Source organism: Camelus bactrianus, chromosome 27 (assembly GCF_048773025.1).
Source record: "Camelus bactrianus isolate YW-2024 breed Bactrian camel chromosome 27, ASM4877302v1, whole genome shotgun sequence".
NCBI lineage: Eukaryota > Metazoa > Chordata > Mammalia > Artiodactyla > Camelidae > Camelus > Camelus bactrianus.
Window position 1 is genome coordinate 16017870 of NC_133565.1, and position 25768 is coordinate 16043637.

Sequence of the window (25768 nt, forward strand, 5' to 3'; positions counted from 1 at the left end):
AAATAAGATCACACTCACCAGTCCGGGGGGGTAGGATTTGAGCATATCTTTTGGGGGACACACAGTTCAACCCACAGTAGGTACAGACGTGGCTATTTCATTTTTCCCCCGTGTCTCCAACCTCTCTGAGAAAAGCTTCCTCGGTTGTTTTACTTCAGTAACATAAATAAAATGTGTTATGTGTTGACACCAGAATTCCCCCTTAGAAAATATGAGGAAATGTTTCTTGAAAATTTAATCTGTTAGATTAAAATACAAAAATTTTATTAGAGCTGCTATGAATGTATCAATTTTGAATTAATAAAAATTTTTTTTCAATTTGAGGAAATTACTTCCAAAATGACATGTTTTCTTTTTCTCTGAGTTCAGAGGTAAAGTTGTGAAGGGGAATACCTTACCATATCTTTAGCTTAAAGACAGCCTGCTCCTCTAAGAAGAGTTAAATCTGGTTTAAGACTTTGGTCTTGAGTCTGGAAAGGTTCTTTGGTTGTATGTCTTGGGCCACGTATGACAAGCCCTTGGTCTTATGACATCCCAGTGGTAGCTGGGGAAGTTCTGTGACCTCAGCCTCGGGCAGCAGGCACCAGACAATGCAGCTCCTTGACCTTCTCTTTAAAAACCCAGGACATACGTGTTGCCCCCACCAGACACCAAAGAGATGCCTCACCACTCTTGTAGATGGTTTATCAGTTGCCAGGCCTAAAGGGTTAAATGTGACCTGAAGCACACTGATCCCTTATGTGAACACTCGCTGCTCCTTCAGGATGCGATTAAATGTATAATGGGACATTTGAGAAGTCTGTTCAGTAATTCGTATTGCCAGCAATGACGTGCACTACCAGGCACCAAGGACAGGGATGAACATGACCTTGCACTTGCTTTAGACCTCGGTTTGCCCACCGCAGTGAGTGCTGGGAACCTCTAGGTGCCACCTCTGCCGGCAGCTCTGGTCCCCACACTCACTGGCCGGAGGCTGCCGGGGTTCAAGCACTTTGAGATGGCTTTTAGAGCCTGTGGGTCTTTCTGTAAAGCACCCTGAGATTGTGGTGTTGGGATTATGGGTACCACCCTTTGAGAGTGGATTTGGTTTAGGCAACAGGTGGGAGTCCTTGGGAACCGCGTCTACATGTGACTGTGAATTAATGTGACTGATTTTCTGAATGACAGTTACATTGAGGTCTAGAGACCTTTCCTCTAGGAGCTCTAGATAACATCACCTTTGGAAAATGCAGCTAAACTTCCAGGGTCACTTCTTTGAAAGCGGTTTGCATAAATCCTGTGTAAATTCTGATGTTTTGTTAAAAAAAACCAAAAAACAAAACGGAATGTTCCCTATACTGTTTATTGGTCTTCCTGCTGTTTCCTTTCCTGCCTGCCTAGAGAGAGAAAATGCGTGCAGGTAGCCTTGGTTTGGGAACAAATAGCCCTTTTTACCAGAGGCGATAGGTGTTACTGAAATTGGTGTTGACAAAGCTTCTGGATCAGCCCTTTTACAAAATACCGTCAGAGACATGAATGCACCCTTGGTCTGAGGGTGCTGCCGGTTGGGCTTTTTTTCTTTTTCTTTTTCCTGTCTCCTAACAGCTTATTTACCATACTGGGATATTTTGCATAAAAATATTCTTTTTTACACCTCACACCTGTTAGGATGGCTACTATTGAAAAAAAAAAGTGTTGGCGAGGATGTAGAGAGATTGGAACCCTTGTGCACTGTTGGTAGGAATGTAAAATGGTGCAGCCCCTGTGGAAAACAGGTTGGCAATTCCTCAAAAAATTAAAAATAGAATTACCATGTGACCCAGCAGTTACACATCTGGGTATATACCCAAAAGCATTGAAAGCAGGATTTTAAAGAGATATTCATACACCTATATTCACAGCAGAATTACTTTTAACAGTTAAAACGTGGAAGCAACCCAAGTGTCCATCAGTGGATAAATGGATAAACAAAATGTGGTGTTTCCATACAAATGGAATATTATTCAGCCTTAAGAAGGAAGGAAATTCTAATACTACTTACAACATGAATGAACCTGGAGGACATTATGCTGAGTGAAATAAGCCAGTCACAAAAGGACAAACCCTGTGTGATTTCCACTTGTATGACTTATCTGGAATAGTTAAGTTCGTTGCGACAGAAATGATGGCAAGGGGGTAGAAAGGGATAAATTTGGGAGTTTGAGATTTTCAGATGTTAACCACTTTATATAAAAATAGATAAACTAATTTCTTCCGTATAGCACAGGGAACTATGTTCAAAATCTTGTAATAACCTTTAGTGAAAAAGAATATGAAAATGAATATATGTATGTATATGCATGTAGGGACATTATGCTGCACACCAGAAATTGACACATTGTGACTGACTGTGCTTCAATTAAAAAAAAAGGAATGGTGGCCAGGAGCTGCAGGGAGGAAGGAGGAGGGAGTTATCTGATGGATCTAGAGTTTCAGTTTTGCAAGATGAGAAGAGTTCTGGAGATTGGTTGCATGACAGTGTGACTGTACTCGACACTACTGAACGTCATACTTAAAAATGGTTAAGATGGTACATTTTATGTGGATTGTAGCGCAATAAAAAACTTTAAAGATGTTCTTTTTTAACCAAGCACATCGAAAGGGGTAGTCCTGACCGCAAGCGGGTGTTTCTGAGTGCGGGTCCTGGAGGTGGGGCTGGCGACCTGGAAAAAAAGGCTCCTTCAGCTGCTGTGACCTGTGCCACCTTGTCTTTCTCCATTTCGTGTCGACACCTCGTGAGCTACCTGAGCAATCATGGTTCCTCTCACCTGCTTCAGTGGTGGGTCCTCAGAGATGTTAAACTGAAGCCCTCCCACGAGGATGGTGGGGGGCAGCGTTGGAGTCAGGGCTGGAAGCCAAGTTGGCCGAGAAGCACTGTTTAATCATTAGAGGCTGAGAGCTGCAGTCCCCTTAGGTTGGCGTAATAATGGGCTGATGTTTTTGCAGGGAAATTGGGTGCGAGGCAGCTGCTGTTCCGAGGGGTGGTCCTTCACCCCCGGGAGTAATCCGAGCTGAGGGTCTAACTGGAGGCTGCCTGGGCCAGTGGTGTTTAGGGGCCGGTGTCCTCAGGCCCTGGGACTGGGGCTGGCCAACGGGCGGGTCTCTTCTCGTTTTATTCTCTGTGTCGGCTGTGGCTGAGCCCGAGAGTGTATTCTCCTGGACACCCACCAACCATACAGATGGCCGGCTGCCGAGCTGTGAGCATGACATCACGTCCAGCAGAAGCTGCCGAGCCAGGAGCCGCAGAAGCTGGATACCCGGCAGCTGCTGCCGCGGGTAGGGCCAGCAAGGACCTCTGAGTAGAACGAGTCTGGGGGCCACACAGGACCCACACAGACTGGCCTTCGGGGATTTCAGCCCCTGGCATGGCCGTACCTTTGGCTCTGCATCTCCTCCAGAAAGCCAGGACAGTGGGACTTCCCCCACTCCCCGAAACCAAGTCTGTGTTCCTGGGAGACGCCAGGAGCAACATGCATGGCCAGCCCGGAGGGAAACTCCAGTTGTCCCTCAACCTTCCCTTCCTGTGTGACTCCACCCAGTCACCAGGAACGGTCTTCCCTTTGACCTGTGTTCTTGCTCCTGTGAGAGCTCAGTGGGTATCTGGGGACCGTGGTGTTTCTGTGTTTCTAGGGAGAGAGACAAATATTGGGGAGAGACGAGGCCACCCATGGGCTTACAGGGCACATCGAAAGTGGTCTGGAAATGTACATCACTCATTCAGCAAGGGAGCCAGTATTTATTAAGCCCCAACTGTATGCCAGGCAATTGGTTATGCACAGGACTAGCTACGTAACTTGTGGGGTGCCCTGCAGGATGAAAACATGGGACCCCGTGTTGAAGAATTCTCAGACGGCTATGGCAGAGCGTTAAAGCAGGTTGGGGGGTGGGGGGTCCACGTGTGGGGCCCGCATGACTGCACTTCTCACACATCCACGAAGCCCACCCTGGCCTGTAGCTCCACGCAGCTTTCCTTCTCTTGAGGGACAAACAGTGGGGTGTGAATGTGAACGGACTTGGAGGCTGGAGAGCTGCGTTGGGAACCTCATTTTGTTTTTCACTCCCTAGTTGACCCCTGCAGCCCCCATGTGTGGGTTCGGTGTGGGTTTGCAGGGGGAGCCGGATTATCTGGAGATGAAGCTGCCCTTGCAGACAGATGGCTTGCTTTTCCTTTTCTGAGAGAGGACTGGGATGCCAAGAGTCCTCATCTTTGCCCTAATTGTTGCTAATTCTCTGTGTGATTTTGAGACCACCAGCCTGACACTAATTTTTCCATCTGTAAAATGGGAGGCTTGTACGAACTTCAACATATATTCAAAAATCTCTTTCTAGTTAGTATTTATCTTTAGCATCCCACACGAATTTCCATCCCTGGCTCTGCATTTGCCGAGAGTTAATTCAGGCATCTGACTGAGCCTAGTTTTCCACAAGCTGACCAGACCTCCCCCAGCTTACGCAGGAGAAGCAACACGGGTGATGCTGTGGGGCCCATCATTTGAGGCCACCTGTTTCCCGCCAGGGAAGCCCAGGGATGAGTGAACTCACAATGCCCTGTCAGTCAATAGGGTTGGCCTTCTCCAAGATGGCACCTGTGAAGGGGGCGCCATCTTCCATCAGTCTGTTCAGTTCTTGTCTGTGGCACTGATGGCCATGCACCCTTTCCCCATTTGCCCAGGTGAGGCAATGGATTTAAGCTTTCAACACTTTCAGTTGCTCACTCTGGGAAGCCCTGGAGTGGGGTCTTGGTTCAGTCTGGTCTTCATTGTGTGTGTGTGTGTGTGTGTGTGTGTGTGTGTGTGTGTGTGTGACATGCCCAAAACATTCAGATGGGAAGAGTGTCAGATCAAGAATGTTCAGCTGGAGTTAGATAGATACTAGACCAATAAGCAGGTTTTTGTCCCTAATTTTATCTGTTTGGTTTCCTCTCTGCCAGTGCTTCTTCCTTGCTACCCTCTACTGCCTGTGAATTAGTCTCCTAGTGTTGCAGCAAAGTGTGTTACAGCTCAGTGTTATAGCTCAGTTGTGACAGCAACCTGGATCCAGGCAAGAGACCAAGCAGCACTCGGAGGGTTGGAGAACTCAGGTTTATTATGCCAGCAGGCCCAGAGGAGTTAATACTCCAAGCTCTGAACCCCTGTAGGTTTACACAGGCTTTTATAGGCTACCAGGCTAGACTTTGCAACATTTTGTAACACCATATGCAAATAAGGTATAACAAAGGTGACTAATTAGGAGCAAGCTTTATAGAAATGGACCAATCAGGAGTGAGAGAAATGGACCAATCAGGAGTGAGGGAAATGGACCAATCAGGAGTTAGCTCAGGGAACCAATAGAATCTTAGGGGTAAGTTCTGCTTTCCTAGAAGTAAGCCATTTCAGAGTTTAAGAAGCAAGATAATGCCGCAGGGCCAGGCAACCGAATGGTGCTGGCGGGAGGGTAGTGGCCCTGCCTGGGGGTCCTGCCGTCTTTTTCACGGGGCTTCCCACCTCACTAAAAGATCAACTTTGATGGAAAAATCAAGTCACAAGGCTTCGTTTTCCTGTGGTTACTCCCCCTCCATTTCCATGGCAGTTTCCTTGGTTTTGGAGGGGGGTTATGAAAAGCCTGGGACTCTTGAAGGCTTTCTTTTTTCCTTTGTTAAAATTATTTTAAAATTGATTACCAAAATATATGTGTTCGTTATGAAAAAATTAGAAACTTGCAGGCAGCCAAACCCAGGTGGGTTGCTGACCAGATTGGCCCCAGTCTTCTTTGCTGTCCCTCTGGCCAGCTTCAGGGCCACACCTTCAGAGCTGTCACCCCCATGCCAGCCGCCCGTCTGCCCTCTCCTCTGGGCTTGCAGGATATCCAGGGTGCCTGGCAGGACTTCTTGTTCTGAGGCAATGGGCCTGGACCAAGGAATTGTGTATGTCAGAACCCCAGGTGTAGAATCTACAGGTGTAGAATCTGTGGGTCTAGTGGACAGGTAGAATTTTTTTTTAATTGAGTTAAAGTCAGTTACATTGCGTCAATTTCTGGATTATAGCCTAATGTCCCAGTCATGCATCTTTGACAGCTTTCAGGTCAGCCTGAAGCAGAGCCAGGGTCAGGAACTTGCAGGCTTTGCTCCACTCAAGTGAACGTACAAAGTTGTGCGGAGAGGTGTGAGACGTGGGTTACGTTATGTAGGCAAATCGGGCAGAATGGGCCGTGGATTGGAGTGGAGGGAAAAGGAAAGCTGACTGTGAGATATCAGAATTCAAAGTAACATGTTGCCTGTCAGTGGGGTGTCAGATCCTTCCCTGAGAATAGATTTTGACAGAGGGAAGGAGAGGGGTTGAGAACTCTAACTTCCAGGGTGGGAATGAAATGTCAGAAAGAGGGAGGGAGGTATCACCCTGCGAGGGGAGGCCAGGTGTGGCCCAGCCAGGACCTGTGGCTTCTGTTCACAACCTTGCTCACTGCCCACCTTGTTGGGCCGGGCCCTGTTTCCCTTTCCAGAGAACTTTTAAAACTAAAATGGGAAGAGGGACTTCAGAACACACCTTTTCAGCTTTCTCCGGGACCCCAGGGGCCCCCATGAGAAGATGCTCATGGGCTGGGCACTGGTCTCCTCACCCAGTCCTGGGCGTGATGCTCCCCCAGGCAGTGCTCTGGTCAGTCCCCCCACTGTGGGAACTTGCAGGCAGAATCATTGGAATGCTCTAGTTTTGGAAGAGAAGGGCCCAGACCTCTCATTTCATAACTCACAGGCCATAGGGAGCCCCTTGTACCTGCACAACCGGGGCTGGACCAGATTTCAAGCATCTTTGCTGTGTCATTTGTATCCACAGCCACACACCTGGGGGATCCTAGGGAACTCTAAAGAATATAACTTTTAGAAGTAACTTTTTTGGTGTGTTCACATATAAGTGAGCTGGTCATGCCAACATCTAAAACCAGTCGCTGCCCAAGGAGATGAACTCAGGAAGTCACTCTAGTTTGATGATACTGACTAATAGCCATCTCTGATAGATGTCTTGGTAAACGTCTTCTGCGACCTTTTCAGCTTTGAAAGGGAGTCCCTCTAGCAGCCAAGTGTTACGTATGGAATAGCTGAGCTATGAAAGGAAGGTCTTATGTTGGGCAACTGGGCCTACCTGTTGGAAATATGGTTAATCTTGGCTAACACTGCTAGTTGTTATTAATATGACCTGTGAAAACTAAAGCGATTACGTTGTTATGGGCAGAATGAGTAACTGACAGTGTTCTCTTATTCTTGGGGGTACTGCACACACCTGACTATGTGTTTTTCTTTTAGGACAGATTTCTGCGTACACAAAGATGAACCTTGCGACACCGTTGGTAAGTTTAGAGTTAAAATAGTAATCTAAGGGGCTGATACACCCTGTGATAATGTGGAGACTTGACAACACTTCCAGTCTGGAGGAGCCGTCCTCAAACAAACTCTTTTCTGTTGCTTTTTTTTTTTTTTTTTTTTTTGTAAATTTGGTATTTTATTTTATTTTATTTTATTTTATTTTATTTTATTCTTTCCTGAAAAGTTTTGCAATTGCTTATGACAGAAGGCATCTAGACAAAGAGTTAATAAGGAAGATATGAAAAGTTAAAACCAAGGGGAGGAGCCCCCAGGCTGCACTGAGGTGACTGCAGTTGGGCGGTGTTTGGCTCTGAGCCTCTGGGCCACCAGTGCGGGGGTTGGGAGGCTTTACTGATTTGCACGGTTTACGTGATAGTCATGAGACAGAAGTTTCACCAAGTGTCCTAAGAGGTGAAGAGTGACAGGTCTCCTCCCCCAGCCTTGGCACCAGGCTCACTGCCTTCTGATCAGACCGTAGTGATGCCAACATGCAGAACTGGGAAACCGTTTCCCTCTCGCCTGCCCCCTCTCCTCCGCCTCTTCCCCCGCCCTCCCCTTCGCTTGCCATTTCCTTTCTCTCGTATCCCTAGTTGTATCTGGCTTGCTTTTGACCTCTCAGACTGTTACTGAGTCCAAGCTCGTTCTGCTCGCCACATGACAGGCCAGTAAATCGTGAGACAAGGTGTTGGGGCAAGGAATAGCGACTTTATTCGGAAAGCCAGCAGACCAAGAAGATGGCCGACTAACGTCCTGGAGAACCATCTTTCCCAAGTCAGAATTCAGGCTCCTTTTGTACTAAAAAGGGGGAAGAGGGTATGCTTGGTTGTTGCGAACTTCTTATTGCAGGAATTCTTTGTTCTTGCAGCTGTCCACATGGGTCAGGTCATGGTGCCCCTGGAAAACCTCTAACAAAACAAATGTTATTTTCTATTCTGCAACTTGTTATCTTTATATAAGTGCAAAAGCGTTAATATCCTTAAAGATCAGAGCCTTGAGAATAGGCTCTCCTGTATATTTCAGGCTAAAGGCAACATTCTTTTACAAAAGGTACAGAGCCAGCAAGACTGAGCCTAGAAAACAGGGCCCAGGGTTAAAGCCAAAGAAGGAGATATAATATGGAGTCAGATTTGTTCTTTTCTATTACAGAATTACTACACCAATGCAGTGTCAAGTAGGCTTTGGATAGAGGGTTAGCTGACGCAGGTCTGAGTCCGGTTGGGGCTGTGGGGGACTAGTATATGTCAATCTCTGTCCGCTGACAGGGCTGCCGAGGCACGTGCTATCTGGAGGAGGGGCTGCTCCTTCCCGGTGGTCACAAGTCAGCTCTGACACCCACCGCCCTTCCCAAGAAGGGCTTCTACTCCATGCTCTCCTGCTCCCTGTCTTTGCCCCCATGGATTCATGGATCCGTCTTCTTACCCTTGCCTGCGCATCTTCCCTTGAAGACTTTGCAGTGCACAGAGCAGAGTCTGGCTTTAACCTGTACGTCGTGTCCTTCAGTGCCTGGCATAGGGCTGGAGAGGCTCGGTCACCACTGTTGATGGAATGAAGGAACGGATGGACGAATGCGGGTGGAGGAACTCCAGGGTTTTTGAACAACATCCATCTGAGGACATGGTTTCCTTTCACGTGATATAGAGCCGGCTTTTAAATTTTCTGCCATGAATTGCCATTATGTATTTCAGACTCCTTGCAGAAGAGCAGGCAGATCGCTCTCTCGAGCATCCTTCCCTCGTGTCAACCACGTCATCACACTATTTGTGTTTGTCTGCTGGGGCAGCCATAACGGAACACCAGAGACTGGGTGGCTTAAACAACAAAGGGTTATTGTCTCTCAGTTCTGGAGGCTAGAAGTTCAAGATCAAGGTGTCAGCAAGTGCTGGTTTCTCCTGAGGCCTCTCTCCTTGGCTTGTAGGTGGCCAGCTTCTCCCTGTGTCCTCACCTGGCCTTCCTTCTGTATGTGCCTGGATCCTAATCTCCTCTTTATAAGAATATCAGTTATATTGGACCAGATCTCTACACATGACCTCATTTAACCTGAATGACCTCTTTAAATTTCCCATCTTCAAATACATTCACACTGGGAGTTAGGGCTTCAACTTACAGATTTGGGGGTACATAATACAGTTCTTAACATTACTTGTTTGATACTTGACCACATACTTTTGGCGACATCTGGTCTCCTGATCTGACCTCCCTGGTGTGTGTGTCTCTCACATCCGGAACATGAAGGTCTTTAAATGGTGTGGACCAGATGTACTGATTCTTTACATGACTGCTGGTTAGCTCAGGGATGAACCAGCCCCGTCTCCTGCTTTGTATTGCATGTTCTTTCCAATATCTCAGTGAGCTTCAGCTTTCACAAAGGAACTGAATCAACTCCTTAAAAAAAAAAAAGCTGTAAAACCTACATGGTATTTGATTAGTACACATTTGTCTTACTGTCATAATATCCTTATACATATTATCAAGTCAGTAAGAACAGTGGGTGATTCGATGAAAATAATAATTTGGAAGGTGGGATTAGAGCAGTCTTAAAGCAGACTCATCCTATTTATTTCTGTTTTTTTTTAACCTTTATATTTTGGAAATGATAGAATTGCTGAAAACTGTCAAAATAGTGCAGGGAAGTCTCTGGTACCAGTCATCCAGCTTCCTCTGATGATAACATCTTATGTAACTGTAGTGCATTTCCCAAACCAGGAAACTGATTGGCACAGTGCAATGAACTAGACTCCAGATCTTACTCAGGTTTCAGTGGTTTTTGTATGCACTCATTTTTGGTTATGTTTTAACATGTAGTTCTGTGGCATTTTATCACGTGTAGATTTATCCATCCACCACAGCAATCGGGAACAAAACTGGTCTCTCACCTCCAAGCAGCCCCTCGGGCTGCCTCTGTAGAATCACCTCCTCCCCACCACCTCTCTCTCTTGCCCTAACCCTGGCTACCACTTATCTGTAACCCAGCTCTATAATTTTGTCATTCCAGCATCCAATTTATTTTTGTATTTTGGTTTGATTCCACTGGTTGGAAAAGTAATCTGAATCCCATAGACATGGGGTTGCCATTGCTAAGAGATTTTGAACATCTGCCTTCAAATCTCTGGATCCAGCTCTCGCAGGAGGGGTTGCACCCTAAGTTCTGCAGAAAATGAGATAATCTGGTACCTTGAGCTTGGGTGTCACCAGTGTTTTATATTCGGCATATAATAGTGTTTTTTGTTTGCTTTGTTGTTTTAATTAGGGTCTAACTTACAGATAGTAAAGAGTACCAGTCTTGATGGTCTGGTTTTTTTTTCTATTTATGGCTATTCTTGTTTTTAGTATTTATCTTATTTATAAATAGTTTTAAGGCAGTGTTTTGAATTGTTTTAATCAATTTTTTTTAATTGTGGTAAAATATATATAACATAAAATTTACCATCCTAGCCATTTTTAAGTGGACAGTTCCCTGGCATTAAGTACCTCTACATTGTTGTGTAATCATATGCCTGTATTCTCAAAACCACTTCTCAGATTAAGATATGGAATGTTCTTGGCTCCCCGAAGGTTCACGCATGCCTCCTCCAAGCCCCCAGACATACGTCCCCAAAGGTAACCTACTGTTATAAATGTTTTAATTACTCCTTTTTAAATAGTTTAATTTTAAAAAATAGTTGATTTCAAAGGTAATTTGAACAATTCATTTGAAGAACCTCTGAGGTATTGAGTAGAGTTTGGGGTTCCATGAAAAAACTTGCCTTCTGTACTGCCTTGAGGGCATTAGCCAATTTCATCCAACGGGATGTCTGATTGTTGAAACAAGCAAAAAGGGCATTTATCAGAAGAGTGACTGTCCCTGAGGCTGGAGGACCAGGTTGGAAACAGACAGCACCCGAGGGAGCCCCGGAGGGCAAGGCCGCAGACTCCACCCAGAGGTCGGCATCAGGGCTGTGGTGAATGGTCTCCGATGGCCCCTGCTGCCACCATGTCACCAGCTCCCAGTTCCAAGTCCTGCCCTCGGTCACATGGCCTGCCCCTCTGTCTGCGCCCCTGTATGAGGGTGAGGGAGTGTTGCCCTTTGGGCTTCCGTGGGGGAGGCTGTGGTACCTCCCACAAAGGACATGAGAAGGGGGTTCTCCAGAGAGGGCCTGGGTGCTTTAGCTGGGGAAGGTCAGATGCTGGACGGCCCAGAACGACCAGTGTCCCCTACGCCCTTGACCTTGTAGTACAGAATGGAACACAAGGCTGCAACATGTCCTTTGTGCACATTACGGGGGTCCTGCTGACATAGGTGAGGGGGCTTCCTTGGCCCTGATTTTGAGGCGATCCTGCCTCCTGCGGGGGAGGAGTCCCTGTGTCCCCACCTCACCAGGCTCCTCCACCCTGGCAGGGGCCGGACTGAAGAGCCGCGCGCATGCCCTTTGGGAGAATCACAGCGGACACACCCTCCTTGCCTCCTGGGCCGCTATGGAAGGGGAAGGGGTGACACCTAGGGGTCCTGCTGGTCTCCACTTTGGGGGAGGACACACACAAGGAGAAAGGCAACTCTTGGGGCAGGAGGATCTGGGAAATACAGGCTTCTGCCCTCGCAGAAGTAGCTGCTCCCTCGCTGTGGTCCCCATGGTGCACGTCTCAGACCCGGCCTTTGGGGGAGAGGGCTTTTCCTCTGTTGAATTGCTTCCTCCTGTGTGATGTGCCTTCCTGCCACCATCCTGATGAGGAAGCCGTCCTAGGTGAGGAGAGGGTGATGGGGGTACAAGATCAAGGAAGTGGGAGCCTTGCTGGCCCTTTGCCGTCCTGGTTCCGACACACGCCTCTGGGCCCCTCCCAGGTGCTTCCTGAGCACCCACGTCTCTCCCTGTGGCCTGGCTGCCCAGACATGCCTTAGTTACAGCCAGGGGACAGGGGACGTTTGTCCTGTTTCTGTCCTCAGCCGTCAGCTGAGTTGTGGTGTTTTTGTTGTTTTTTTTTTTTTTTTTTTTTTTTTGACTGCCTGATTCAAGCTTTATGAACTTAGTTTGAATTACCGGGATTTTTTTTTCCTTCCTTCGTCTTATAGTAGTTTTTTTTTTTAATAAGTTGTCTTTATTTTTTTCTTTTGCTCTTTTCTTTTGGAGGGGGAGTTACTTAGATTTACTTACTTATTTATTTAATGGAGTACTGGAGATTGAGCCCAACACCTCGTGCATGCTAAGCATGCAGCTCTACCGCTGGGCTGTATACCTTCCCCACCTCATAACAGTTTTTAATTAGCAGAAAAGCCTCCCTTTTCCTCCCCCAGAAGAGAGATGTGATGGCCCTGCACAAAGGAAAATGGAAATTTTCCGCAGCCTCGTGACATGTTTCACACAGAAGGCCAGGGAGAGGCTGCTGGGGGGCCTTCAGTCAGGGGGTGTCCTGGGGTCCTGCTGCTCCAGCCCGAGGGTCCCTTCCCATGGCTGCCCCTGATCTTGGGTGGAAGGACCCTTCACTGTGTGGCCCACAGCACCGGCCCTGAGCTCCCCATAGGCCTGGCCGGACCAGAGGGAGCTTCATAGATGTGGCCCCTGACCTCCAGGCAGTGGGTCCCTCTGGGAGGGAGGAAAGGAGCATCACCCCAGGAGTCTGTTTCAGGTCAGCCCTCCGGGAGGCCATGGAAGGAAACGTGCTAGGGGCCGGCGAGAGGCAGGGGCGGGGGGGCTACGGTGTCGTGCTGTTGCATCTGCTGGGTTTTTGTTCACGGAATGTGTCAGGGAGGAAGAGAAGTTTGTGTACATGTAATTTAGGGCTCAGGCAAGAAGGTAAGGCCATCTTTTATATATAAAAACAAGCATCCAAATGTACTCCTCTGGCTGTACATTACCCGCTTCTCATAGTCACCCTGGAGGACCACCTGCTTACTCCAGCCCCGGTGCTGTGGCTGGAGAGTGTGGGATCTGCCTTGTGGATCTCCTTCAGAGTGAGCCTTCACCTCCTGTGTTTTGTGGTGTTGGTCACTCTTCATTCTGCAAGAGTGGTTGTTGAATTGTGGGAGTGTCCAAGGTTCTGTTCAAATGAGGCTGGAAAGTGTTGTTTGAGGTTAGAAACACAAAAGTTTTATGAGTCAGACTAAGTTTTGCGTGCCTTTGTTTCTGAAGACCTTCCTTTTTGCTCATTTGGTTTTATTTTGTTATTCCTTGGGACCTCACGGAAGTCAAGGTTCAGTTGTGCTTCAGGATTGTTTGTTAGAAGTCATCTCAGAAGATCGCCTTGAGGGGAAGCTGCCCCACTGAATGAACAAGTTCTGATGCGTCCATTTCCTTACCTCATACCTGTCCCACATTGGGCACAGTGCCTGCTGCTCCCGTTTCAGGCTCATCCACACCCACGTCTTTTGTGTCTACGCTGCGAGGCTTACAAAGGAGAAGACTTCACATTCAATGACACATAAGTTGTCCCAAATCAGACAGCCTGAGATCTTCAGCAAATTCATCTGGTTGTCAGAAGTTATATTGGTATTGATAATTATACTCTTGACTATTCTGTGATTTTTGAGAGATTTGATGAAAGGTTTCAATTTGGGGAATAAATATGCATACATATAGCCATTAGGGTTCAGACTATTTGGGCAAATGCTACCATACTCATCATATAATAAAAAAAAAAAAAAGGTCATTCTTTTTAGAGAGTTAAGAAAGTCACAAATCAATGTTAGGACTTTACTCCCTGTAAATCCAGCTTGGATTTCCCAGCTAATAGAGTTACTGGGAAAGGTAAAAAGGACATCCAGTCTTCCCTCAGTATCCATGGGATTGACTCCAGGATACCAAAATCTGCAGGCGCTCAGGTCCCTTCTGTAAAGTTGCACAGTACACTCGGCCCTCCCATCCGGGGATTTGCATCCATAGATTCAGTCAACCACAGAGGGAGGGGCTGAGTGTACTTGAGTAAACTAGCTCCGTCTCTCACCCATTCAGCTTTAACCTCAGGTAGAGAGTGTTTTCTGAAAGATGCCAATTAAGATGTGTCTGGATGTCGGAGACAATCTTCTAAAAGACCCTTTGTAGGAACTGCTGTTGGCTGAGAGGAACAGATGAGGGCAAGAATGGGGTGGCCATGGAGTGTCCTGCTTTTGCCTTGTATGACTGTCCTGTAGCGTGACTTGAAGATACTAACTGGTGAATAAAAATGGGAGTGAGTGTGTGAGTTTTTGCATCTACATGTGTACATCCACACACACCTAGGTGTGTGCGTGCAGGTGGATGTGTGCAGTGTTTATATTTCCTTACCTCAAAGTCTGGAGGGGCTTCCTTTGCACCCACAAAATTCTATAAGTTCCCCAGAAGGGAGCCCCCCCGAGAAGGGGTACCACTACCAGAACCCAGGGAAGAATGTTTCTCACTGGGACTTGGCAGAAAGTCCACACTGAAACCAGTGGCCCCAGGGGACCAACTTTTCCTCTTCCTCCTGCCAGGATCCTGTTTAAGATAATGTAATGGCAGAAATACATGTAAGAATGGTGAAAATACATGGTATGTCTTTGCATGGGTAGGCATCTACCAGCCCAGTGGAGATGGGAACTGCACTGGTTTTGGAACTGCATGGAGACCAGCCCTGCTTGACTGCCTTTTGGGCTGGAGACCAAGAGGGCCAAACAAGAAGGGACCTGGCCCCTGTGGGGTGTCCAGCTGTGGTCCTTCAGATGTAGGCTTTGGAGCCCCCTCCTGCCTTCACGAGCTCTGTGGTCAGGTGGCCTGCAGTGGCTGGGAGGGGGAACTGTGAAGATGATGTCCTCTGGTTAGGTGGTCCCTAACCTGCATGAGACTTCGGTGACATCAGTGTCAGGCCACAGCCCACTGCCCTCTCATTCAGCACAGGCCTCAGCGTGACATCGGCAGAGAGACTCTGCCTCCGTGGTTCCCACTGTTTCCATCCTGCAGCCCACGGAGCATGTTATGATTGGCTGGGAATGAAGCAGGACACCTCTCTTCCTTGCTGAGGGGCTCAGGCTCCAGTCCTGCGATGCAGAGACAGTCCTGACCTTATTAGGTTTGCTAGGTACACAAACCAACCCCCTGCCGGAAGGATGGGGAAAATGAATTATAAATGAGAAACTGGGTCTTTCTGAGATGACTTTGTGTAATTGTGAGTCCCGAAGCCCTCCTGGCACCTTCGGGCAGCCTCTCCTTGGGAGGCAGAGGGGTGGGCAGGAGAGGTGAGGGGCCAGGCTCCTCTGCAGTGGGTCCTTTCCTGGCTGGTGAGGGCCAACAGCTGGAGAAGTGCCGCCACCATAGCTTCCTTTCCAGTGGTCCGTTTCACCCCATCATCTCCATGGTGAACTGAACCATCCTCTGTTTTCTCTATAAATGAGGATGATAATACCCAGGGTTATTGTGAAGGTTAAGTGAGTCACAACCATTAGGATGGATATTGTCATTAACCACAGCAGCAGCAACAAAATCTGCAGAAAGTAACGTGTTGGTGACGATGTGGAGAGACGGGAACACTTGGGTACTGCGGGGAAAATAGTATGATGGTTCTTCAAGGAATAAAAATATGATCCAGGGGTTCCACTTCTAGGTATATACCCCAGAGAAATGGGACTTGAACAGGTATTTGTACATCCGTGTTCATAGCAGCATTATTCATAATAGCCAAAAGGTGGAAGCAGCCCAAGTGTCCTTTTACACATACATGGAATAATACTCAGCCTTAAAAAAGAGGGGAACTCTGAGACATGCTATTACATGGGTAAAACTTGAATATGTTATGCTAAATGAAATAAGCCAGTCACAAAAAGAAAAGTAGAGTGTAATTCCACCTTTAAAGTTCCTGGAGGAGTCAAATTCATAGAGACAAAAAATAGATTAGCGCTTCCCGGGGTTTGGAGGGCGAGGGTAGATAATGAAGAATTAGTGTTCAGTGATGCAGAGGTTCCGTTTGGGAAGATAAGGAAGTTCTGGAGATGCTGGTGGTGATGGTTACATCACAATGTGAATGTATTTCATGCCGTCGAACTGTATACCTCAGAATGGTTTCAGTGGTCAATTTTATGTTGTATATACTTTGCCACAATTTTTAAAAAAATGAGATGACCAAGAAAACAAAGTTACTTCATTTTATTAACTAGAACTTCTCAAAGACTTCTTCCTAGAAAAATGGTCAGGATGTGAGAAAAAAGTATGATTCCCAAGAAAGCATCCTCAGGCTTGTCTCCCTGAGGGGTAGTGTGGGGGTGGTGAGTTCCAGGAGCTGCAGTGCAGCTCAGGCCTGGGAGAGAGTGGAGAGAGGGGAGGGCATTTGAAGAAGTGTTGCCGGGGGGCTGAATGAGAGAGCCCTTTCTAATGTTCTTTGAGAGATGCAAGCAGGAACTAGGAGACCCTTTGCTAGTTTCTTTTTTGGTTGCTAGGCAGTGCTGCTTTGGCTTAGGTTCCAGGCCCACATTGGACCTTGCAGGCAGTGAGACTTAGGGTTAACCACTGATATTTTTGGACCGTGGACTATCCTCATCTGCAGCTGGCATTAAAAATCATCGCTTTAGAGTCTGAGCCAAGAGTTCTGTTTCCCTATCAGTTGTTGGACTCCTGGTATATAGAGCTGGGGCTGGTCATGCTCAAGTCATGTGGTGCTCAGAATTAACCAGAGAGGCAGGACATGTGGAACCCTCCGAGGTAGAAATGCAGTCAGGGGGAGAGTGCTTGTTTGCTGCTTGCGTATTTCAGGCCGTTCACTGGGATTTGGTGGTGTTTGTGAGCTTATTAAATTGCAGAACCACCAATCCTCCCATGTGAAGTTGAGAGTTGCCTCTGAGTTTTTAACCTCAGTTTCTACAGATACGCAAATGAAGACAGAGGAGTACTGTCTTAGGAAGGTGAATGGAGGTGACGTCAGGCCAACCTACTGGTCTATTCTGTTGCACAGAGACCACATCTAGGCCTAGCTGTTATTTAGGGTTTGGGTTCAAAATGCCTTGCGAATTACTGGTATAGACAGCTTGGATCAGAAATTCCTGACACATGCTATTGTAGGGAGAGAGTGTTTCACTGATGTACAGGAAAGGGCTGAAGCGAGATAAGGAGAGGCTGAGTCATGGTCAGGAAGGGCTGAGTCGTGGCCAGGAAGGGCTGAGTCATGGTCAGGAAGGCTGAGTCATGGGCAGGAAGGGGCAAGTCATGGTCAGGATAGGGCTGAGTGTGGCCAGGAATGCTGAATCATGGTCAGGAAGGGCTGAGTCATGGCCAGGAGAGGCTGAAACATGGTCAGGAAGGGGTTGAGTCATGGCCGGGATGGGGCTGAGTCATGGTCAGGAAGGGGCTGAGTCATGGTCAGGAAGGGCTGAGTCATGGTCAGGAAGGGCTGAGTCGTGCTGAGGCAGGGGCTGAGTCACGGTCAGGAAGGGCTAAGTCATGGTTAGGAAGGGGCTGAGTCATGGCCAGGAGAGGCTGAAACATGGTCAGGAAGGGGCTGAGTCATGGCCGGGAAGGGGCTGAGTCATGGTCAGGAAGGGCTGAGTCATGGTCAGGAAGGGCTGAGTCGTGCTGAGGCAGGGGCTGAGTCACGGTCAGGAAGGGCTAAGTCATGGTTAGGAAGGGGCTGAGTCATGGCCAGGAGAGGCTGAAACATGGTCAGGAAGGGACTGAGTCATGGCCGGGATGGGGCTGAGTCATGGTCAGGAAAGGCTGAGTCATTGTCAGGAAGGGGGCAAGTCATGGTCAGGAAGGGGCTGATCAAGGTGACAACCCACTGGGTGTCTGGGGTGCAGATGGCTGCTGCATCCTCACGTGGTGGAGGGCGAGCGAGCTCTGATCTCTATGCCTCTTCTTACAAGGACACTAATCCCATTGTGAGGGCTCGCCCATGATGCATTAAATCAGATGACCTCTGAGGACCACCCTGTTTGGGGTTTAGGTCATCAACACATGAACCTAGAGGGGCACAAACCTGTATTCCATAGCAGTCCTGGGCCGGTGCAGAATCTGAGCCTTCTTTGCACTCAGCCTTGGAAAGATGAAGCGCTTTGCCTTCGGCAGAGCCACTGCTGCACCCTCTACCTGTCCCCATGGATGGATCATATCGGAGTCGCTCTTTGTCCTCTTGTCCTGGGTGGTGATGGAGGTGGCACTGTTGAGAACTCCAGCATCAGATACTTCCTGTTTTTAACTCATGTGATCTTCACAGTTCCATGAAAAAGTGCTGTTGCCACCTCTGTTTTACTTGTGGGGAGTTGGAGGTACAGAACGGTAAATAACTTGCCCGAAGCCATAAAGCTTGTAAGTGGCAGAGGACTGGAGCCCAGAGAATCCAGCTTCCGTCTTTCGTCTTAACTTTTCTCCTAACTGGATCTTGCCTTTCAGTAACCTTTTAAGTGAGGTTTTACTTCTGTTAGCAGACGGGGAAACCGAGGCTCCGAAAGGATCCAATTCTTGTCTGAAAATTATGCCATTAATGAGTGACAGCTGGTACTGAACCCGCTCACGGTAAAGCCGGAGGGCTTGGCTCCTACTGGTCCTGCCAGATCTGTGCCCGTTTGTGTTTCTTTCTTCAAGTGTATATTGCCGTCGTTCTTTTGACCCAGTATTTTATTCATTTCCCAGTCTTTATCATATGTACTGTTTTCAGAATAGACCTTTGTGCTTATAGACAACTTGCTTTTCTAGCATTCACACTCGTAAGTAGTCTTTGAGGACCTACTGTGTGCCAAGCACTGCTCCAACCCTGGGGACACTTGATGTGCAAAACAAACGTCCCTTCTTTCTGGAGCTGACGTTCTAGTGGAGGGGACGGGTATGTATGATCGTAAGTGAAGTGTAGAGTAGGCCTAGAGGTAACGTGATTAAGCAGGAAAACAAAGCAGGCAAGGCCGTAGGAAGTTGATGGGGTTGGATGTCACACTTCAGCTTGAATGACCAAAGGCTTTACTGAGACATTTGGAAGTCAGACTCTCCACCTGTAGCGCCTTTGGTGGGCCAGGGCTTCTAGAAGTGCCGAGGTTAGCTCTGCTGTCAGCGTGCGTCTCCCCAGGGTGGGCAGCCGGGTGCACAGCTGTCCCACAGCGAGAACAAGAAGGGTGTCCCCTGGTCTGCTCCATCGTTCCTTTCCCTCTGTAGGACTCCTCGCTCTGCTTCTCAGCCACAGTCAGACCTGGGTTTGAGTCCTCCCGCTGCCACGTACTTGGCCTTGGGCTTATCACTTAATAAACTTGGCAGTCCACGGGTCCCCAGTTTGAGTGAGAGATCAGCATTCTCCCTGCAGGCCTGCTCCGAGCAAATGCCGGTGGAACCTGGAATGCACGGTGACTGCTCCGTGCATCTTGTCTCTGCTTCCTCTCAGTGGCCCCCGGACATCGTGGCCAGCCTCGCCCTCCCCACATCGTGTGGGTCTTCTGGAAAGGGCGCTGGGGTGGGGCTTCAGCTGCAGGATGGGGTGAAGGCTCTCCAGGCAGGAGTCCTAGTGTGAGCAAAGACAGACAGGCAGAAGGCAGAGGCCGAGGGGCCTGATGTTTTCTAGGGGCCTCCCACCTGCCAGGGGCTGCGCTGGGACCTTGTGTGGAAGGTACGGTTTCCAATTTACAGAGGAAGAAACCAAGGCTGAGTCACTCACCTAAAGTTGCCCAGTGTGTGTGGGCAGGCTGCCCTGACACCCAGCTTATTTTTGTGCCAGAAGGGGTACGATGACTTCGGGGCCAGATAGGGGGCAGAGAGGGGTGCTCGCAAGTATGAATTTGAGTCTGGTGGTGACAGGAGCCACTGAAGTGAGCTTAACCCACGTCCTCTGCAGAGAGGAGGAGAGAAATTGGAGCTGGGATCCAGGCATCCTGTGACAAAGTTCCCTCCTGTGACAGAGCCAGGTTTGGCTCAGTTCCTGGGGAAGGATGGGGTAAAAGCATGGGACAGGCAGTTAGTATTTTTTATGTAATAAAGATTTAAAGAAGGTCCGTATAAACTAACTTAATAGACCTCTTAGGTCAGCCTGCATCAGAATCACTTGGGGGTCTCCTTAGAAGGCAGATGTCTGGGCCTCCCCACCCAGGGGTGGACTCAGTGGGTCTGGGGATGGAGGGTGCTGACACTTGGTCTGGGGACCATGTTTGGAGAACAGCTGCCTCGTGATTGCGGCTGGGTTCCTTGATTTTCTTGTGATGGTTTATAACTTAAAAAAAAAAAAAAGACAGCGACGTGAATGTAGAGTAGCTCTCTCAGTGTTTATGGTCATTCTGTTATTACTTGTGTAAACATCTTAAACATTTACTCTGGTACAAAAAGCTGTGACATTGTGGGTTTCTGAGTTACCTCCTGTGTTCTCTTGGTTTGAGCCTGCAGAATTCTAACAGCTGACCCGTGTTAGGGATGGCAGTTGAGTTGGTCACTGGGGACCGTGGACACTTGTGATAATTAGGATATTGACTGTCATCCAAGGAATCAGGCTTGTCCCAAATCAGATTTTCCATGAACTCGGTGTTGATTGTCAAGAGGGGCAGGAGGGAGTGGAGGTTTCCAGCACAGCTCCCAGTTTCCCCCTGCCTGGTTCCAATCCCAGCTCTGCTGCTCCCAGTGAAGCCCTGGGCAGTTCTCTTGTCCTCTGATTTCAGTTTCCTAATCTGTAAAATGGGGATAATAGTGATTCCTACTTGTGTGGTGTGGTGGCTGTGCAAAGGAAATGGGGCCCTCACTGCAGGCAGAGGGCCTGGACCTCATGGTAAATGCTCCATCAACGCTGGCCGTGGTGTTCTTGTTTCAGTGCCCCCTGCCCAACAGGTGTCAGGAGAGGACCCTGGAAGTCCTCGGTCACGCTGTTCAGGAAAAGGATTGCTCAAAACTGATGGTTCTCCATGGGTTATCCCGGGCCAGCAGCAGCGCCAATGGGGAAGGTGCTAGAAATGCACATTCTCTGCCCCTTGCCAAGCCCTTCTGCGTCAGCATCTCTGCACAATCTATATTTTCATGAGCTCTCGGGGGATTCCGATGTGCACTTAAGTTTGAGTGCCACTGATCTAAGCCTTGGCGGTACCGGAGAAAGGGGAGGACCTCATTCTCCTGGCTCTGAGCATGCGAGTGGAGTGTGGGAGGGGGCCAGGGGAGCTTTACTCGTGAGCTTGGAGAAGCTGAGACGCCCAGCAGCTGCATGAAGTAACCGGGGCGGCAGCGCTGTGGACCTCCAGCCCCGCCGTCAGCTCTGAGGACTTCCTGCCCAGGCTCCAGGCGTGGCTTTTCTGACAAACGGAATCTTGGCCATGTCACTGCTGACGGAAGAGACCATCCCGGAATATCTTTTCTCCCTTCCATTTCCCGCCGAGGATCTCCTGGCCTCCTGTCTCACCGTGGGGTGGTGTGGGAAGAGGAAGCTCATCTCAAATGCCTAAAGGTGCTGCTTGTAAGGCGCAGGCCTCCTTTGACTTTTCCCACTGCCATTCCAGGGTTTTATTCCATGAAAATGATTAGTGGGTTTTTTTGTTTTTAAGAAGCCAATTCAGTTGAATGCTTCCTCCCTTCAAGTTCCCACTGCTTTTCTCTTGTTTGGTTTCATAACATTCCACATCTTTTCTATTGTCTCCTGTACCCCCGAGTTACAAAGTCAAACAGGACTCAACAGCTGTGCAGGGGCTGCGGCGAGATGGCCCACTCCCCTCCACCTTGGCTGAGCCACTGATTAGGTGGAAGGGTTCCCGGAGAAGCAGGACGGGAGGGAGCCCCTGGGGTTGGACTTACGGGCTGGTTGTAGCATTTCCTTTGCCACAGAGCTGCAACTGCCAAGATAAACATACGTTTTGAGATAAGGGGAACCCCCCAGAGGTCTTCATCTTGGAAAAAGAAATCAATAAGACAGTCTCTGTGTTGGGCCAAGAAGTCCTTCTCCTCCACACCCAGATTTGCACGGCCGGCTGTGAAGGTGGGAGGGAGCTGGGATGCAGGGATTGTGGCCGGTGCCAAGGAGGCCGGTCCGGGAGCAGAAGGAGGGGCCCTGGGGCGCTGGCTCTGCTCCCTGCCAGCTGGGGCTTTGCTCATCAGCGGGATGGGATGGGACTGCCGCACACCTGTCTGTGTGGTCAGGATTAAGCATGTGAACAACTGTAAAGTGCTGGGCACAGCCCCTGCCTGCCTTGTGGGAAATGGTGGCTCTGATTTTTATTAGCAATTTCTAGAAGTCGACTGACCTTTGCATGGTCTTTGTTTTGGAAGATGCCTGATACTTCTTATCCACCAACAATTCCCACCCATTCTGCCTTCAAAACATATTCTTTTCTTTTTTTTTTATATAAATTGAAGTATAGTCAGTTTACAGTGTTGGGTCAATTTCCAGTGTACAGCATAATGTCTCAGTCTTACATATACATACATATATTCGTTTTCATATTCTTTTTCATTGTAGGTTACTATGAGATATTGAATATAGTTCCCAGTGTTGAATAAAAGAAACTTGTTGTTTACCTATTTTATATACAGTAGTTAATACCTACAAATCTCAAACTCCCAGTTTATCCCTTCCCACCCCCTTTCCCCCAGTAACCATAAGTTTGTTTTCTATGTCTGTGAGTCTGTTTCTGTCAAAACATGGTCTTAATCAGACCTCTTATAACTACACCTGCCATTCCCCCTGCGGTCCAGGCCTCTGCCACCCTCACCTGCGGGGTCTCCAAGCCTCCTGGACCACATGTTCTTACATGACAGCCAGAGGGTTACCTCATGTGAGTTCCTTGCTCAACTTCTCCAACGGCTCCCAGAACACGTGGCCCTCGGCTTTCTACTTACCTCACCTCCCAAGGCTTTCACTGTCACTTGCCCGCACCAGCCGTGCAGGCCTCTGCCTTGGGGCCTCACACTTGCTGTCCCTGGACCTGGCATGCTCTCCCCCTGACATCTCTATGGCTCCCTCCCTCGCTTCCCTCCAGCCTCTGTTCCAGTAGCATCTCCTCAAAGAGGTAGATGCAGCCTCTTTCCCTCCTTGTCTGTCACTGCCCAAAATTACACACTTATCTGTGTCCAGCCGTCCTCTGCAATAGGAATGCAGACCCTGTGAAGAAACTTGTTTGTCTTTATGTCCTCCCCTTGAGTTCCCGGCACCAGCATGTGATCGACGCTTGATGAATGCTTATTACGTGAATGAATGAATGAATGAATGAATAAATGAATGAATGAAAAAATATGTTAAGTATGTTTCTGGTGATGCTGGAGCAGCTAAAGGCTCAGGTCCCACTGCTGGGGAGTTTTCAGTTCCATTTATGACTCTAATTTACTGTCTTAAAAAAGGATGAGCAGTGTAACTTCCCAAAGGCTTAATTAATCACCAGTACTTTTAAAACCATTTTATCTGTGCAATGGGTGAAGGCGCTTCAGATTTAATCAGCATTTATTAAATATATAGATACTCCACTTTTCAGAAACCAAATTAGGCAGTGGGCCTTGGAGATTGAGAATAGCCTTCCTCCAGTGAGGTGGCCCTCCTGCCTGCGAGACCGCGGGCAGTTGGGTAAACACGCGTGGCCTCAAAGGTAGGTCTTACAACGCGAATAAAATGGAATCTCGCGTGGAACTTTGGTGAGGATGAAATGAGATAAAGCCAGGGTGTGCTGTCCGGCAGGTAGTGAGCGCTCTGTCCACGCTAGCCTGTGCCGCCCCACCGCTTCGTGGCAGCAGCTGGTCGGAAGGTGGGCTGGGAGGAGTCAGGTGACTTGGTCAGGTACCCAGCGAGAGGAAAGATGCGGTTCTGGTGACTCCGAGTCCAGCATTTTCCGATAAAGCTCTCTGTAGCTGCACGAAGTTTTCCAGAACAAATAGGCAGGGGTGCAGCCATTGGACCACCTATGTCCCCACCACCCCCAGAATGTTTTTGATTAAGAAGAAAGCAGGCTTACTGAGAGAGTGGACAACCTCTCTGTATGACCTGATGTGAGTCTAGGAATACCAGAGTATTTGTTCTATATCTGGCACGATTTTCATATCCCCCAGGCTTCCAAAGCTCATGGATGTGTCCACACCCAGAACTTGAATGTCACCTCTGCCTCTGGGGGGGATGATGTGTGCTGGGGGCTGGGGAGGTGGCTGCAGAGGGGAAGCCAAGCCTTCCACCCTGACTGCCCCACAAGCAGGGGTCCCACCTGGAGGGACTGGCTTCCCATGCGATCTGGGGCCACATTGGCTCTGCTGAGGAAAGCTTTACCTTCTGAGATTTGTAATGAAATCTGAAACTGCCTTCTGGCCAGGTATCCCCAGTCCAAACTGAGTTTTCTGCTTATCTTATTCTGAGTATAAATTTCTTCATTACTTCAGCTGTTGGAAAACAAGTCTCGACTCTTAAAATAATCCAAGTGGGTCTAAAGTCTCCTTGATTCATTTCTGATAATCTGTTATGTTCTCACGTAATTGTAATTTATAAGGAAAATGAAGATTAAGGAATTAGACGTGGAGACTAAGAAAGGAGAATCGTGCCAAAGATTTATTCTGTGTCTGTGCTCAGCCCAAATTTGGGCTCAAAAGAAGAAAAATAGTGAGGAATTACTACACATCATTCAAGTCTCCAGGGGATTACGGTAGGATTACATAATATAATCATGATGAGTCTAAGGCCAGAAAATGTGCACTCAAAGCTCAGAGGAAAGCAATTGAAGACACCTTTGGACAAGATTTAGTGAGTTCAGGAAAAGCTGGCACCTGACCAGCCAAGCAAGTGATTCCAAACACCTCCAGCCCTGAGGAAGCTGGGCATACTGGGAAATTCCCCATCGTGTGACGTCAGCTCTGGGGAAGGCCTTTTAATGCCAACTAAGAGATCCGGCCAACAAGAGGTGCCGGTCATTCTGGTAAGAATTTGATTATGGTCTGCGCACTTCCAGTGGCTGCTTTATGAAGTAAGAAGCTTAGGCACCCTGGGTCACGTCTTTAATGAAATGAGAATTAGCCGGAGAGTTCGAGGTCGGGGTCATTGCCAAGAGTCGATTACCTTGAAGCCTCAATTAAACTTTCCATTGGATTATCTGATGATAAGTAGTTCTGCCTTTGGGATTTTATTATCCTTGACAAATGGCTTGAATTCAGAATTCAAAGCAACATAGGCCCTAACAGAACACAGTGCTGTAAATAGTGAGGCACGCCATCACTGGATACACAGCACTTCAGTTACCCTGATGGAAGTATTTATCTTAAAGACTGCTTTGGAGTATTGACCCCCATCCCTCCAGGATGTGCAGGCTCTCTGTCTGTGCTCTGATGGGGAGAATTTCCAACTTCGAAATTCCTTTTGGTGCCAGCAGAGTTCTCAGTGCTGAAAGGAAGCAGTGGCTCTCTTCCAGGACCTGCGTTGTCACAATGAACTCCCCTCCTCTTCCTGCACACTGTTCTTGTCCCATGGCTGCTGGGAGGCAGCATTTGTGATGGCCCCCAATTGGGTCACCAGGCAGAGCCAAAATACCTGCATCTGGAGATGTTTGATGGAAACAGGCACTTTGCTTCTCCTGTTGAGATATGTTTCCATGTGTAT

At 48.3% G+C, this 25768-nt stretch overlaps 1 protein-coding gene across 4 annotated transcripts in view; it reads left to right on the plus strand.

The window, feature by feature from the left end:
- ADAMTS17 (ADAM metallopeptidase with thrombospondin type 1 motif 17) overlaps positions 1-25768 on the plus strand; it is a 302738-nt gene that overhangs the window by 74706 nt on the left and 202264 nt on the right. For all 4 annotated transcript variants that reach the window (XM_074353935.1, XM_074353937.1, XM_074353936.1 and 1 more), the window contains exon 7: positions 7295-7338. In XM_074353935.1, the coding sequence (XP_074210036.1) occupies positions 7295-7338 (44 nt within the window). The remainder of the gene's footprint in view (positions 1-7294; positions 7339-25768) is intronic.